Consider the following 18,414-nt stretch of genomic DNA (forward strand, 5'->3'; position numbering starts at 1 on the left):
GAAGTTCCAAAATCATGATGCAATGAAAATGCTGTTGTTGCATCTCCCTCCCCCCCCAAGCTGCGTTACTAAGGTGTTGTCAAGGTTCTTTCTCGTCTCATTGTCATTTTCAGCATTCAAAGTAGGAACAAATATCACGTTAAAAACATACGCAAGACTTCATTTTATTGTCTTACTATGATTCTTTGTTTTATCTTAATATATAAGTCATGGTGGGTTCTGAAGTAACTTTCACTATCATTCTTTTATCATAGAATGCAATAAAGCAGACAGTTTGAAACAAAATATATCATTCCAAAATGAATCAAATCGCGCCACGTAAGGAAGGAAATGTTAGCTATACTTCCTTCCGCGAATATAAGATTGAGTTATATTTGTTTCTTTGAAATGCCTTAGCTCGAAAGAAAAAGGCAGAAAGTAAAAGTATCTGTGAGTCATATGAAAAAAAAAAAAATCTTAATTTAAGTCATATGATTTAAGTTTATAAAAATATTACTTAATAAAGAGTTATGTCTGAAAAATTGTTTTAAAATAATTGTTTTTTAATGTGAATGAAATTATCCAAATGAAATGAAAAGTAATTCTAAATATCTAATTTTTATTTGTGTTACAGCTGATGAAATAGCAAAAAAAAAAAAAAAAAAAAAAAAAAGTCTATTATCGAAATAAATGTTTACATATAACATTTTTTCCATTCTTTTTTTTTTTTTTCCCTTACGAAAATATTCTAAGATAAAGTACTGTTCTTATATAAAAGAGCTGATTATCTGAATTATCTTGTTACCTTGTCTGCTTTATAGCTTTTGACAATCTCAAAGCTTTCTAGTAAAAAAGCCGTAAAATTCTTCTCACAATTAGAACATAGAATATTTTTGTTGAAAATTCTTTTATTTATCTTTACAAAATGGAGCAGCATAAATTTCTGCAATGAAAGTTGTTGAAAGAAATGAATTTAAAATTCCATTAATTCTTTTTTTTAAATTTTATCAATGAAATGAGGAAAGTTTGAAAGTTTTGACATGGCTATAAGGCAGGATCTAGGGATTGGAATTGGAGAGCTCTAGATTCGAAACCCAATTCCATAAAAGATCTGCCGTATAAGTGGGCTTTGTGTATGTCAAGAGTCAAATGTTTTCAAAAATTAGAAAAGCAGCCACTTCAGGCATCATCTTCGTCATCTGACCACGGTTCCACCACGTCATACATAATTCAAAATTACAAGGTTCATTCCCAAATAACCTTCCTATCACTCTGCAATTAAAATTAAACTAAACTAAATTGTATTTCACTATAACTAGAAGAATCAATATCTAATCGTATTTAAGTGGGGCCACTATGGACTGGAAACAAGATTCTGTTTTAAAATCAGTAGACATGTCGTTCAAGTCTGAAGGGCCATTGAGTATTTGAAACTGGTGCATATTAAGTCTGCCGAAGGGGTTCAGAGATCCTTAAGTTCGTGTGGGAGTGCAAGCTTGGAGAGTGGAAAGCCGCTCATGTACCATATTTATCATTTGTTAGATATTGATATCACTATCATTCGGCTCAAAATTACGAAGTCCGTTCAAAAATGGTCCCATTTAACTCCGAAACTGAATGTTAATTTCAATAAATACATTCAAATAAAGGTATAGAAATCCAGTTTGATTTCGATTTGAAGGTGATTTTTCGTGTACTTGAATTGTATAGACATTTTGTAAAGTTTGAAAATATCCGAAAAATTGATTTATCAAATTATTTCAGGCAATCTGATTAATGTCAGTTATGAAAAAATAAGTAATTTTTCCTGTGTTATCCAGAATCATCGACTTTATCAATGAATCTATTATGAAAGCTATTGTTTTTATTAAAGAAATTTCAGAATATCATTAAAATTACGAGTCCAATACAAAATAGTCTTGTGTTTGACTAACTTATGCTTATTTTGATGTAAGAAAATTGGCAATACAGAAGAGATGCCAAGTGTATATGGATGATACCATTTAACTGTTCAGGAATGAATGATCAGGAATTATCTTTTTTACAATTTTTAAACAGCTGGAATAGTCTCTCCAAATCTTTCTCGCATACTCTCTAATAAAGGTGTTATCCCCTTCCTTTTCCATAAAATTATAGACTTCGGAGAAGACGATGAATACTTTGCAAGATATTTTCGAACAATATTTACGAAATATTTACCTTTGCCGTTAATCTAGCTTTTTACTGAGTCTTTTGTTTGATACTTGAGGGATTGTTTTGGCAATTAATCCCTGCTATTTAGCAATAGGTATCCAAAAATCGAATTTTATTCTAAACGCGCCGTTTCAAACTGATTGAAGCAAAAATGTGACTCAGAACAACTGTAGTTCTGTGTTACATTGTACAAAAAAACATACAAAATTTTACATTTTTATATCATTGTATTTTCGAGTTCTCGATTTTAGGTACTAGTGAAAATACAGATAGACAGACAGTCAATCCTTTAACGGATATGGTTCCAAATTTGATAGGTATCTATATTTTAGATGTTAAAACTGTATAGCAAATTTTAACCATCCTGTTCTTTTTTTATTGTAGCTATCGTGTTAAATTATATTCATACAGCGGGACAGACAGACTTTCTCAGAATGTTCTCTTCGTTCAAAATTTGATGGAAATCTAAAAATGTGGTGCTACGTTTTTATAAACCAAATTTTATCCGTCTGTCTCAAAGAATTTTTGAATTAACGATTTCACAGACAGATATATTCTTATTACAATACTTTTTTTATGCATGTTTCTTGTACAAGAAAATAAAATTGAATATTTTCTTTACTAAAATATTTTTTAATCCATAAATGTACGTCTTGTGTTCCCTCCTTTCTTTTAGAGTTTTAATTTGATATGATTGGTATCATGCATATTTTTTTTCTTAAATTGGTTATTTGTTTGTCCTTTTATCAATATATAGTTTTACTCCCTATTCCTATTATCTAAACTAATGAATGATGTCCCATAATTTAAACCAGCGTTGTTCTGTCAATTGCAATAGATTTATAATAATTGAGAGAAAAACAGAATAAGAAATATGGCAGCTGTCGCAATTGTTTACATATACCATTATTATTATTATTACCGTTGAAATCCCAGTTTAAAAGGTAATTTTGGGATTTTATCCGGCCACGAGCTTGATATTCATTCTATAAAAACTTATCCAATCAGGTTCGTGCGGATGTCAAAAGGACTTGCACTATTAAAATAAATAAAATTGTCGCTTTTTAAATTTTGAGCTTAAAATTATCTTTGGATAATTACCTGAATCCTCAATAAATTTCAAAAGGATAGGATAATTAATCAGAGAAATATGAAATGAATTTTGTAAGCACATTATCAAGGCTCATGATCCCTTCAATTGCTTTATTTTATGTTTCTATTAGTAAGTCCCCAAAGTTTAACGAAAATGTTATTGTTTACTTATGGTTTGTAATTTTTATAATTTCAAAAGTCTTTATATGCTTATTTCTGTCCTCTAATTTTGACCATTTTTGAAAAGAAAATTAGATTTCTCAAGAGTCTAACACAATTTATTGCTTACTTTAATTTTGAGAGATTTAAAATGATGCGAATCAACAGGAAATCATATTATTTGATTATAAACAGTTAGAAGTGCAAGATTCAAAAGTCGAATTTTTCAAATAAATTAAAAAAAACGTCATGAATTAGGCTGTCAAACTAGTTAATTAAATTGAAATTAATTAAAATGAAACATTTAGTTCAAATGAACAAATTTTTTTCATTTATAATACAGTTTTGTTTCATATGAAAAAATGTGATTAAAATATTTATATGCATATTTTTATACAATTGTTTCTCTTAAAAACTTTGCTTGTTTCAAGATTTTTTTTTAAATTTATATTTTATTTATATGTTTTACAATCATTTTTAAATATTAATAAGCATTTTATGAAAAAAAAATTAGAATAATTTCCTAAATATATTGACTATTTAATATTCTATTGACTAAATAAATATGGTATACGAATAAAATAAATAAATTTCCTCAATTTTTGAAAATTTTCTGTAATTATAACTAAATTAAACTAGAGTTACTATTAATTATGGGGACGATAAAACAATAAAAGTGTTAACGTCTTCATATTTGTTACTTTTTTATTTGTGAAAATTTAGTTATTGTTGAAAACAATAAGAAATTTGGTATAAGTTGGTTTCATGGTAATATTTCTGTGTTTGATCTCAGTTTGATTTTTTCCGAAATCGTGTGCCTACTTCAAAATGTTAAAAGTCAAACATTATTTTATTCAAATTGCTTGACACTTTTTTCTGTAAGCTTACAACTATCAACTCAATAGAAAAAAGGATTGATTTGTAAAAACATGGATTAGAAAAATAAATAAATATTGAAGGTGAAAAAATTGGATACTTTCCAAAATATCAAATAAATTTTTGAGGAAATATTTTTTTCTGCAAAATGAATTTAGATTCTAGAATCGGATCCGTAATTATTAAACTTATTATGAGGATTCTCAAAAAAAAGTTAGCAAATATTGAAATTTTTTTGAGAAGATGCATTTTAAAACAATACACGTAATTACGGGTAATTTTTGAAAAATTTCAGACTTTGAATTTCTGATCAAGAAAAGTATTTTAAAAATTAAATTTCAGTACAATTTGCATTCAATTATATCAAAACAAAACCAGTTTTATCGGAATTTGGTACTGAAAGGAAAAAAAATTTGGGCACCCGTTAGAATTTATCATGATTGCACTTTTAGACACAATATTTTCTTGTATTTTAAATATTTATATTTTTGCTTTGAAACTGAATTCCCCAGTGAAAAACAGCTTACATGTAATATTATATTTACAAAAATATTTTATGTAAAAAAAATTGAAGAATTTATTAATTTAATGGCGATGCGACATTTTGGTTAAATGTTAACAAAAAAAAAAAAAAAAAAAAAAGAAGAAAAGAAAAGAATATTCTATTCTGATGAATTATTAAGAAAAATCATTAAGAGCGTTCTCCCCTTAATTTTCTCATATTCATTACATGGTACATTTTATTTTATTCTCATGTTCGTACAGCAAAGAGAATAGTATATGACTTTCGATCTATTTAAGAATCACCGATTGAATCCTAAATTTGAAACATATCCACAATTTTAGATTCAAAATTACATGAAATTTTTATTAATTTTATTTGTTATTTTTCTAAATTATACTAATCTCTTATACAAGAACGAGAAATAAACCGACAATTTACTTGCTGGCAGATTTAACCATAAAAATCATATACTAATAAAATTAAATGTTTTAAAAATAATATACCATATGCCAAATACCCTACCTATAAATATAACCATATTTCTAATTTCATTGATTGTCATTTTGATTATCTTAATACCTACATCTTGTATCATCGTGCTCAAATACACAGAAAACAGACTTGCTGCATACAGGTGTGGTATCTGAAAATTTACAGAAATATCTATTATATTGTTTTACAAATACCGAATATTAATTTTCTTCCATCTAGTTTCTTTCTTTTCTTTTTTTTTTTTTTTTTTTTTTTGAATTACTGTATTCAGAAAGCGATTGACTAAAAAACAGACACTACTAGGAAGGGCAAAAAAAAAAAAAAAAAAAAGTTTTACGGATATTTAAAACGTTGACATTCAATAAAATCGAATACCCGAAGTCAAATTTTTGATGATTGCCTTTGTATAATTCGCGTAGGTAAAAATAGAATAAGTAAATAAAATTATTAAAAACTATTAACTGACTTAATTTTAAAAAAATGGTTGTTTTTTTTAATAATTCAGGTGGTGGAAGATTCACTTGTTGATAGTAATCGCTTATTTCATGTTATCATTTTAATGATATGAAATTTTAAAGTCCGGGGAAAAAAAGAAATGAAAAGAAGATTAAAATTGCTGTTTTGTAAAATTATAATTTCAGCGCTATTAATCATTTCGAAAAATACAACTGAATATGAAATAATAATAATAATAATTATTATAATAAATAAATAAATAAAATAAAAATAAAATAAAATAATGCTTTATGAACTTCAAATAAACACATATGCCAAAATTTATGGCTGGGAAGTTACATATTTATTTTTTCATTTATAGGCATTTTAATCTTTAATTACCTTTTCAATTCTTGTGAATTATCTCAATTAACCATTTCAGTGACTATTTCTAAATTTGACAATGAATTATTATTATGAGATGAATTGTATTTAAAAAATAAGTATATTCTACATGTAATGAAAAAAAAATTTTAATTTAAAAATAATATATATTATTTTTTCCTTTAAAGATATGAAGCTTGGTCATTAAATAAGTCAATATATAAATGGTTAATGCAGACCAATTTGATCCCAATTTTCTTCCTTTCTTTTGTTTGCAGAAGGAAAATTTTATCATTTTCGTTTTGCATTATTTATTTGTAATGTTTCAATATACAGCGGTTTTTTTTTTCCCCCTGAAATAAATAGAGGATAAATATTTAATATGGATTTCAGTTCTTCTCCTTATAATAATGGAAAATTTTTAATCAAAGTCGCACTTGAGCGAATAATTCTATTCCTAATGATTTTCTAGTATAACACTTCAAACCCCAAATTTAAATACCCACTAACAATGATATAATGGGATACCGGGTTGAATGTTTAGAGTATTAAATTGTAAAATGCAATGTAAAAAAAAGATATTGTTTATATATATGCTTAAAGGAACAAAGAACATTATTGAGTAAAAGTAGAGAAAAAAAAAGAGCAACGAAGTTTCTTTTTTAAAAAAGATTTATTTGTTTGTAGCATATTTTCTCTTTTCTTGAAGTCACAAACTCATCCTCCTACACCTGTTTACAAAAATTTTGTAAACAGACGTCCAAGAAAAGGAACTTTTTATTTTTTTGTTACTTCTGAAGCATTTTTGGTTTCTATTTTCTTTGTTTACAGCGAGTTTTTTTAGCCCCCTTCCCCCAGGCAAAATATCAATAGATAGGAATGACGTGACATATTCTATACCTAGCACACCCACATACTACAACGCCATTTAAAAACCTGCCTAAAAACGGAAACCGGTTTTTGTTATTTTGTTTACTTGTCGGCTAAATCTGGCATTCGTCATTTGCGCATGCACCCATGCACATGGTTTTGCGTTGCGCCGGAGATTGAAGTTCATGGAAGAGGTGATTTTAAATTAAATATTTAAGTAAGTCTCTGATTATTTTATAATTTAACATTTGACTTACACATGATTACATTTTAAAAATAAATGTCTCTTTCGTTGTAAATGTTTTGTGTTGTTTTCATTATTTTAATTAAAAACTGATTTTTAAGTCTCTTGTTTATCTTAAAATTGCATCTGAAACATTGCACTTTATTCTTTCTTTAAAAGCATCATGATTCATTGAGAAAATTATAATTTAATAAGTTATTTCAATTGATAATTAATAACATTTTGTTGCTGGTATCATGCTGAATGTTCACCGCTTTCTGTCAATCTTGTCTCTTTAAATCCGGTTTCTTTCTTGACAGTAAATGAATATTCTGAAATGGGAAGGTTAAAATATACGTAAAGTACTACAACATTAAGCATATTTGTAATTTCTCACGCTGTGATTCGAAAGTTTTTATTATATATTTAATTAAAATCACTGTCAACCTGTTTAGTTCGATATTGAATGCTACATTATCTAAATGTAATGTTAATCTTCCCAGTCAAATACTATTTCTTCTGTTTTGTTTATATAGAAAATATTTTGAAAAGCAGCTGAAACAAATAATGATTTCAATAATTAGAAATTTGCTGATAGGGCTGCAAATAATTTTTTAATTATATATAACTGATATTATTTGCTATGCATAAAGGAACAGCAATTTGTGAAGTGACTGTGTGTTATTAATTAACAATTGTTGCTTTTTTAACCTGCTTTATCATTAGATATTTTGAAGCCATTATGTGTTTGAAATATATTTGGGAAAAAAAAAGAGTGAAAGTGACAGAAAGTTAAACATTTAAATTTATTTTATTATAATAAAAAAATTAAAATAAGCTTTTAGAATTTAGAATAATATAATGATATTGTTTTGTCTATTTTGAAAGTTATTTCTTTCCAATTTTTTTTAAAATTAAAAGTGTAATGCAAATACTTAAGGTGTAAGTTTGTATTCATATATATATTGAAGATGACCAAGAACTTATTACAAATGTCCTGAAAATTGACTGAATACTAAAAATACTATATAATTTAAAATAATTAATAAACTTAATTGGATAGGATATTTATTCCTAATTGCATTCACAGATATTTTAAAATAGTTTCTTTAGTGAAACAAAGTAAAATTTTAAAAATGTATTAAGAATATTATATTATTTCCACAGTTGTTTTCTGGCTTTTTGTCTATTTATAAATTATTTCTAAGTTAATTTGCTTTTTAAAAAGGAGAGGGATTTTTGGGAATTGCTGTGTTTATTATTTTCCTTTCTTCATTCCAATAAAATCTAAAAAATTAACTTCTGAATTCAGAGAACTTAATCATTAAATATTTCTCATATCACAGAATTCTAGATTTAAGTAAGTTTATATAGTTCAAAACATATTCCTTCCTCGTATAAAGAAAAAAGAAAATTTTATAAATATACTTATTTATGTTGATTTTCTTAAGACTTAAAATTATTATTCAATTTTTTGTTAATAATTAAATTGTCATTTTAGATCTGAAATAAACAAAATGTTTGGCTACTTAGTGTTAGATGATGGGACAGTTTATAAAGGTAGCATCTTTGGTGCTGAAAAATCCATATCTGGAGAAATTGGTGAGTATTTAAAGGATATTTTTTAAATTTGATATATTTTATGTATTAAATTTCTTGCTTACTGGCAGTCATTTATGTTTCTGCTATAATAAGCTGGACATGGCATCTATAGATTATTTTCTATGAAGGATTTCGACAGCAATGTTGAAGTGATTTCCATAAACATGTTTGATTCATGCAATATAAACATAGCACTTATATCCCAAGATCTTGTGTTTCTATTTTTTAAAGTGAAATTGGAACTAATTAATTTAGATGTTTCATTCTAAGAATAAGATTAATGTGTTTTTTTATTAAGGTATTTTTTATTACAATATAGATAAAATGTCTAATAACTTATAAAATACATAACACTTCAAAAGTTTGTTGGAAATATATAAAAAGAAGTATTTGATAAAAACAATTTTAAAATGATATTAATTAGTTATAAAAAAATTCTTTTTGATTTGAGAATTAATTTAAACATGCTTTTAATTTTAGTAGCTTTGAATTTTATTTAAATTTATGTTGTAAATGCTTTATTTATTTATTTTTCAATTTATTTCATGAATTCAGTTTTCCCTATATTCACTTATGTACAATTACTCCAAAATTATGGAATTTTGATATTTTTTTACTTAATTTTGTAGCATCTGTTTATTATTATTTTAATACTGCATTGTTATTTTATGGTTTGGATAATTGTATTTTAATTATCTTTTGTTGTTGTTACACCTATAAGCATAATTTTAAAAATTGAATTAGGAATCACTCATTTATAATAAGATGAAATTTTATAGAAATGTATAAATATCTTATCATACATAATTGATAAAGATTTATATAGAAATTGCAGATTTTTAACTTGCTCGTTGCTTTTCAAAAGGCAGAGAATTTTGTTGTTTATTCAAATATTTTCAATTGAAACTATGTATAATTATAACTAATTTGTGAAACATTTTTAAAAAGTTCTTATTCTTGTAGTTAAAATATATATATATATATATATATTTATCTTTTTAGTTTTTCAGACTGGTATGGTGGGCTACCCCGAATCATTAACAGATCCATCTTACCATGCACAAATTTTAGTTCTGACTTATCCTTTAATTGGAAATTATGGAGTTGGACCTGATGAAAAGGATGAACATGGTATTTTAAAATGGTTTGAATCTGACCGAATTTGGGCTGCAGGTTTAGTTGTTGGTGAACTGAGTGATAAATACAGCCATTGGAGCTCCTCTAGATCTCTCTCTGACTGGTTAAAGGCTAGCGGTGTACCAGGAATCCAAGGTAATTAGATTAAATCATGTTTTCTGCTGTTTCATCAGTATTTTTTCTTATTAAAACAGATTATTTTAATGATTATGAAAACATAAAAATATTTTCTTTTCGATTTAGCATATTTGTTTTCCATGGTGACTTAAATAAACTGCCAAATCACATTAAAAAAACAAAACAGTCAAAAGTAGCCAAACTGAGAGCAACCGTACACACTTTCACTTTGGATTTCTGTTTGGCTTCAAATTCTAGCATTATTCTGGGCATCATTTTAATGGTGGTCGTCATGGAAATCAAAATGTACTTGTTTTGTTATTTCAATGATAGTGATATTTGTTGAATCTAGTACTTAATTTTAAAAATATTTTTTAAATGCTATCTCTTTGCTAATGTATCTGTATAATAATGTTTAGTATTTAAATTGTTACCATTAATTTTAAGTGTTCTTACTCTCCTTAATTCTTGTTTTTATAAATTTTAGGCATTGACACTCGTGATCTCACCAAGAGAATTCGAAGCAAGAAAAATGGCTGTCTTGGGAAGGTATTGCTTTTTGGAAATTGTTATTTGATGAATACCTATTCTAATAAGGATATATTAGAATAATTCTAACATCAGTAATTTATGATCTAATTATCACTAAAAACTGTGTAAGATTATTAGTAGAATTTAATAATTTCTTTTTCTTTGCTCACTTCATGAATAATTTGTGTTAGATGATATATTCTGATTAATTTACAGGTATATAATTTCCATAATTAATAATGTTTCCTGATATTTTTTTTTTATTAAAGGAAAGAAAAGTAATTAATAAAAACTTTTGTTATTGGGTTGAATATTTAAAAACTGTTAGAGAAATTTCACTCTGTCATAGTTTGTTGGTTTACATGTTATAGTGTGCCAGTTTTTAGTTGTTAAATAGTTTTATCTGATTAAATTATTTCATTCTTTATTATATGTTATTTGCTATAGCAAAAGTACTCTGAATTTTTATATAATCAAAAATATTTCTGCAAAGTTTTTAAACATTTTATGTCTAAAAGAAACTTAAATTTCATTTATTTTTTTTCTTACTGTTGGTTGACAATCATGATGTATTGATTTTGTGTACTTCTTTTTAGATTGTTATTGAAGGGATACCATTGACTGATATAAAATTTATTGATCCAAATGTGAGGAATTTAGTTGCAGAAGTTTCTACAAAGGTGATTTGTTTAATATATTCCCTCATAAAGGTTATCAAAGTAACATGGATATTTAAGCATTTAAAATTCTAAATTTGATTGGATCATAATAAAAATTCAGTTTGTTCAGAAATTTGGTCTAAAAATGAATGCAACAATGGAAAAAAAGAAACTTAAAATAAAACTTTGAATGGAAATAAAGCTTTATTTTTAATGTTCGACAGTTTTGATAACTAAATAGTAATTTTAATAAAATAACCATAATTATAATCAAAAGAAATTAATTTAAAAAATAATTTCAATAAGCAAACAATTTTAGTAAACAATGTACAGTTCTTTGAACATAATAAAACTTCCAAGGTAATAGCATAATTCATATAAGATGTTCAATTTTTTTAAAAAAAGTTATCATTTTTTATTACCCTTTCTCACTATGAATACATTATACAGTAGTCAAACCTTAGAGTGAATTATGAGCCTTAGAAAATGTTTCACTTGCAGTCTTTGAGCTCAGGATATACTTATTTAGCTTACAAAATAAATTCAGAAATAAAAGATTTTTTTTTTCAGATTTATGGTTTAGATTTCAAATTGAAATTCATATTATAGTTAATGTTTAGACATTGTATTGATCTTAAATTCATTGAAAATTTAGAATTAATGGCAAATTCAATTAAGAGCTCAAATTAATGAAGTTCCACTCTATTATTAATATAATGTAATTTTTCCTTACTTGGTAACTTCTATCAATAGAAATAATAATATGAAAATGTAAAATTTAACTCATTTTTTTTTACTTATTTATCTTAAATATTTTTTTAATCAACAGTATAGATTATTAATGTTAATTTTCATTATTTTTATATGTCTTTATCAAGATAGAAAAATTTTGTAATTGTTTTCTTCATAAGTATTTTTAATATTATCTGTTTAGTTATCTACAAGATGTAATAAAATAATTTTAATCTCTTTTTCATTATTAGGATGTCAAAGTCTATAATCCTAAGGGGTCACCAAAAATTCTTTTTGTTGATTGTGGCATGAAAAATAATCAACTGCGGTGTTTAGTGCAAAGAGGTGCTGCTGTTCATGTTGTTCCTTGGAATCATCCTCTAGATCTTAAAAGTTAGTATTTTTTATTTCTTTTTGGATGAGTAGGCAGCTTTTGAAATCTTTAATTTAATTAAATTAATATGCTGTTTTGATACTACACAAGCACTAGTTTTTAAAAAACAATATAGTTGTTAATTTTGATCAATTTATACATGATCCATTTCCTATCCTTTGCAAAATTTCCATTGAACAAGGGGAATTGGCTTGAATACTTATATTAGATGCCATGGATCATATGAATGAATAAACTAATTGTTCAAAATGAATGCAGAATTTAACAAATTGAAATGATATCAAAGATAAATATTTGTGATTTAGAACTCTAAGAGATGCAATTCATTTTTTTTTCAATAAAATTATTTGCAAATACAGTTAGTTAATATGTGAATTTGATTTATTTAAATTGTCGACTGTGAATAGTAAAAACTAATGTAAAATATGCAAATATATTATTGAATTTTAAAATTAATTTTATTTTGTTAGGATTTAATTAATTATCTTATTACTTGCACATATTTTTTATGGTTTAATATAAATTTAATTGTTAGATAATACATGAAAATTTGCTTTTGTATTTACTTAGATTTTGACGGATTATTCCTAAGTAATGGGCCAGGAAATCCAGATTTATGCCAGGAAACAATTAAAAATATTCGTAAATTGCTTCAGCCTGATGGAAAACCAATATTTGGTATTTGTCTGGGGCATCAGCTTCTATCTCTTGCAGCAGGAGCCAAAACTTACAAAATGGAGTAAATTGTTTTTCCTCCTATTTTTATTTTTAAAGCTAGGTTAACTTATTATTGTGCATTCTTTAATTTTCCAACAATTCATAAAAAAGGTTCATGATGTGAACCTTTAAATGAATATATGAGATTTTTTTTTTTAAATCAAACATTGAAAATTTGTATTAAAAGAATGATAAAAAAGACAACATAAAAATTATTTTAGTTATCTATTTAAAAAAAATATTGAATTGAGTAAATTTAAATACTTTTTTTTTGATATTGGAAAATTGAATACAAAAACATGCAATTCCTTTTTCTTATAAAATTCTTATATTGTTAAACATTTTCAATGAGAATATTTTTTTTAAAAGTGAACTCTTAAAACTTATTTCATTATGTATCACTTAAGTTTACACACTATTTAAGGAAATTAATAATTGCAAAATTTTAGTTTTCTTGCTTGATCAATATGTAATACTGATTTTCCAGCAATTTAAATAATTATATTTTCACTTAATATCTGCAAATAATTTTTAGAGCATTAAGATAGTTTTAAAGGGAGTGAGGAATTCAAAGACAAAAACAGAAATCAACACCATGGAACTAATTAAAATAATAAGTACTTTCTGTTCTCTTGTTCATTACTTTGAGTTAACTTGAAAGACTGCAACATTTGTAAAAAGAAAATTTTCGTTTTGAAAAACCATAGGCACTGACAAATTTATCGTTCCCATGATTAATAAATAATCAGCAATCATAGACGAAGCCCTATTATATCTCATAGTTTTGAACATTTTCAACATTAATAAGCTTTTTTTAGAGTCAATTTTATACCATTAGCTAAGAGTTAAATAATTCTCAAAACATCATAATTCCTCTTGTAATTTTTCATACTGTAATTATTTTTGATAATGATTAATATTGTATATTTGAAGGGACATATGATATTATAAATAAAATGCTTATAATATTTGAATTTGCACTTATTGTTATATAGATATGGCAATCGTGGGCATAATCAGCCATGTATATTGTTGGATACTAAAAGATGCTGTATAACTTCTCAGAATCATGGATTTGCTGTTGATGCAAAGTCACTGCCAAATGATTGGCTTCCACTCTTTACAAATGCAAATGATCATACTAATGAAGGAATATTCCATTCATATTTGCCTTTCTTCAGGTGAGATATATTTACCTTTGATTAAAAAGTTTTCATTTTGAATTGTCTTTCTATAAATAATGTATGTTTGGATTAAACATTTTAAGTCAATCAATGTATTAAATTGATGTTAGCATAGTATTACAATAAAGTTAAAAAAAAAGGAACCATTGAAATTTAATACAGTGATTTATTTTAAAACGTGTTTTTACTGATTTTTATTTAAAAAAAAACATTCTTTAATAAAACCTGATATATTTTTTTATTCAGTGTACAGTTTCATCCAGAACATTGTGCAGGACCACAAGATTTGGAATTCTTGTTTGATTTATTTATTGAGTTAGTGAAGGATCATAAGAATGATGTTATTGGGTGAGTTTAGAAAATTTTATTTTTTGAAGTTTTCATTTTTTAATAATTTTTTTCAAATAGTTTCATATGAAAATAAACTTTTAACATATTCAAATATTGTATAATAAGACAGTACTTTGAAAAATTTAAATTATAGGAAGGCAGGATTTGCCTCATGCTGAGAACTTACAATCTACAATCTTAAGGGGTCCTGATTTGATCTGCTATAAATACATAATTATTTTGCTGTTCTACCTTTTAGGATTGAAAAATAAATGTATAAATTAAGCTAGAAAGTCAGGAAATTTCAAACATGCCTGTTTGCTGTGATACCAGGGATCTCTTTTACATTTTTTAAAAATTGTTATAAAGCAAGCCAAAGAATAATGGTAAATGTGCAGTTATTCCCAAGAATGATATGTAATCCTTATACACAATATATGCAGCAAAGTTCCTCTAAATCTGGGAACACATTTTGGATACCAGCTAATGTTCAGTCATAATAGTTGATTAACTTTCTTTGTTTAGAAAAAAATGGATGGGGTGGGGGGTGGGGTAGTAGAGTCTGACTGAAATTGTTGGAAGACATGCAGATTAACAATTTTTTACTTTTATTAAAATGAGCCAGAACTTTATGAAATAAACATCTTAACTTTATTGGTACTATGAAATGTAAAAAACATGATCATGTATTAAAAAAAAAAAAGGAAAAGTGCATTCAAGCAAAATTCCCAAGTATAATAGTATCATTCTGACATCATATAGAAAATAAATGAGATGTAAAATGTAATAACTAAAACTTGTTTTAAGAAACAAATTTTGAAAAGCATGTGGCTTTTTTAATTAAAAGAGGGCATTTCATGTAACAACTATGCTTTGTAAGTCTATGGAAAATATCACCTTTCTAATATTAATTAACAGCATTATAAAAGTGATCTCAAAGAATGGGATATCTTTATAATATGTAATATTGAAAGTTTAATTTTTTCAAAGACCCCACTTTAAACATTTTTGGGTGCCCTATATTGTTTAATTATATTATTGATCTTACAGACATGATATTAGTTATTGTGTTATGTTCTTTTCTTCTTTGTATTCAGTTAAGGCTGAAAGCTTCTAGAGTTATGCTCTGAAATATTTCAATGTAATAATTCAGCCTCATCAAATTTCATAGTAAAATGAATTCTTTTTAATTAAGTAAATATGTATATTCCTTATTCCATGAGTTTTATTTTTAAAAATTAACAAATAAAGGATTATTTCTAATTACTTAATTTTTCCTGAAACTCCTGGAAGAATTATAATATCTTTTTTTTTTTTTTTTTTTTTTTTTTTATTTAAAGCCCTGTTATAGATGAAAGGATAAAAATGTATTATCAGAAACAAGCTGCCCCAATAGCAGGATGTGAATGCCTTGTTGATGAACATGAGCAAGGTGACTTTAACCCATCGAAAAGAAACAAGGTTATTATTCTTGGTTCAGGAGGATTATCTATAGGACAAGCTGGAGAATTTGATTATTCAGGATCTCAGGTTAATTTTTTTTAATTGTTTATGTTATACTGCTTTTAAGGAGAATTTTTTCTATTAAATTGAGTATAAATTGTTTATTTATTATTGCACTATGACTCTTAAAAATATCATAGTTTTAAGCATCTAGTTCATATTATATTTTGGTTTTGAAACAGTGGCACTGAATTCAAGAATTAAGATGAAGTGTAATGATTGAAGGCTCAATAGGGCAACAGAATAATTAGTATTGTTAACTTTTTCATACTGTAAAGTAAGCTATTCTAATTAGTATTGTCTCTTTATGTTGAATCATTATTATGCCAAAGTCAAAAAATTTTGGAATTATATAAGCCATTTTGTCCTTGAGTCTGCTGTAGTGCAAAACATACAAGGAGAATTAGGTTGTTTTTTATTTTTATATTTTTACACCATTTGCTCATATATTAACAAGTTCAGAGATAAATTTATCCACCTTTGAAATAAGAGATGAACATTTCAAAAATGATTTTAGTTTAACTTGAAAAAATATTTTATCTTACTTTACCATGGAATTATAATAATAATTAAAATATCATTCATACTTTATATTTCCAATACAGTTTCTAATCCATATTCATGTTCCTCTAATTCGTATTCAAAATTTACCAAAAAGTTCCCAATTCAGAACATGAATTATATTCCTTACTAATGTATCAAAACCACATCATTAACTCTTTGATTGCAATCCCCTTTACTACTTAATTAAATATTACTTTCTTTTGACAGTTTATACTGTGCAGTTTGAGAACCTGAATATTTCGAAGATGGTTGACCATCTCTATAAAATTTTCATCGTTTAATTAAATCGTTCAAATGCCTTGCGTTTAAATTTCAATGTCAATAATTTTACGAATTGGCTCAGAATATTATTTTTTGTTGTATGTTAATAATTAAGTAATTTGCTGAGAAATAAATTAGATTTAATTATTTATATTAATTTGTTGCATAATTTAATGAATATATAAATGTAAGTATTCAAATTATTTTTAATTATTATTTGCTGAACTATTTTTTTTATTTATTTTTCCTTTTAAATATAGCTTTTTGAAGATTTAAAATTTAAATTTACTTAATGGAGTTTATTAGTTTTTGATATAGCTTAGTAAATGTGCACAATTAATTAATAATTACTTATGATAGAGGAGAGAACGGCTTTATGGCTCTTCTTGTAAATATTATATTTTAGTGGTTAATGCACGTTGTTGTTTTGTAATTTTATGTCTGTGTTTAGTTTAAAAAATGCATACAGATTAATAATTTTAAAAAAGCTGTAGTACTAATTTTTAAAATGTTATGTGAATTAACTTTGCCTTATACTTTTTACAGGCCATTAAAGCTTTGAAAGAAGAAAATATTATTAGTATTTTAATAAATCCAAATATAGCTACTGTGCAAACTTCACCTGGTTTGGCAGACAAAGTTTATTTTTTACCAATTACCAGTCATTATGTTACAGAGGTAAAATTTTTATTTTTTTTCAAATTGTTGTAATCAATATTTATTTATATAAAATTTGGCATCTTCAAAATTATTAATGTAATATAAAAATAACATTAATAATTGATTTTTTAGGTTATTAAATCTGAGAGACCTGATGGTATTCTTTTGACTTTTGGTGGCCAAACAGCATTAAATTGTGGCATTGAACTACAAAAACTTGGAATACTGCAAAAGTTTAATGTGAAAGTCTTGGGCACATCAATTTCTTCCATTGTTAATACTGAGGACAGAAAGTTATTTAATGAAGAACTCGTAAAAATTGGAGAGAAAGTTATACCTAATGCTGCAGTGTATAATGTAGAAGAGGTATGTCAAGCAAAATAGGAAAAATTTCAAACATTATACTTATAATAATGATTTTTTTCCTTATTATATCAATAGATTGATTATCTGTACATAAATTGGATACATACTAAAATCATGACAAAATAACAAAGTTATTACAGTTATTTCAGTATTTTATTTTTCAAAAGATCTGCTATAATTTTATTAATATGTATGTAGAGTATAATAGTCTAATGCTTTGCATTAACGCTATTGTGTCATGGTTAAATATTTAGTTCTTTGAATTTTTATTTGTTTAAATTTCATCTGCATTATATTCATGTAGAGAAAAAAATATTATAATCAATTAAAATACAATTAAAAATATTATAATCAGTTGGAAATAAATGATCATGCACATAATGGTGTTAGAGTAAAAAAGAAATTATCTGTTTTTCTTTTCTTTTTATGGTTACTCCATTTTTCATTAA

At 25.4% G+C, this 18,414-nt stretch overlaps 1 protein-coding gene across 2 annotated transcripts in view; it reads left to right on the forward strand.

Moving 5' to 3' along the window:
• The first annotated feature begins 7,102 nt into the window (after positions 1-7,102).
• Positions 7,103-18,414, forward strand: part of LOC129965471 (CAD protein-like) — a 61,625-nt gene continuing 50,313 nt past the window's right edge. For both annotated transcript variants that reach the window (XM_056079366.1, XM_056079368.1), the window contains exons 1-12: positions 7,103-7,202; positions 8,710-8,810; positions 9,813-10,082; positions 10,552-10,613; positions 11,192-11,275; positions 12,238-12,379; positions 12,951-13,119; positions 14,093-14,278; positions 14,528-14,629; positions 15,952-16,141; positions 17,486-17,617; positions 17,732-17,965. In XM_056079366.1, coding sequence (XP_055935341.1) covers positions 8,726-8,810; positions 9,813-10,082; positions 10,552-10,613; positions 11,192-11,275; positions 12,238-12,379; positions 12,951-13,119; positions 14,093-14,278; positions 14,528-14,629; positions 15,952-16,141; positions 17,486-17,617; positions 17,732-17,965 — 1,656 coding nt within the window. In that variant the 5' untranslated portion in view covers positions 7,103-7,202; positions 8,710-8,725. The remainder of the gene's footprint in view (positions 7,203-8,709; positions 8,811-9,812; positions 10,083-10,551; positions 10,614-11,191; positions 11,276-12,237; positions 12,380-12,950; positions 13,120-14,092; positions 14,279-14,527; positions 14,630-15,951; positions 16,142-17,485; positions 17,618-17,731; positions 17,966-18,414) is intronic.

The sequence above is a fragment of the Argiope bruennichi genome, chromosome 4 (genome assembly GCF_947563725.1).
Source record: "Argiope bruennichi chromosome 4, qqArgBrue1.1, whole genome shotgun sequence".
In the NCBI taxonomy this organism is placed as follows: Eukaryota; Metazoa; Arthropoda; class Arachnida; order Araneae; family Araneidae; genus Argiope; species Argiope bruennichi.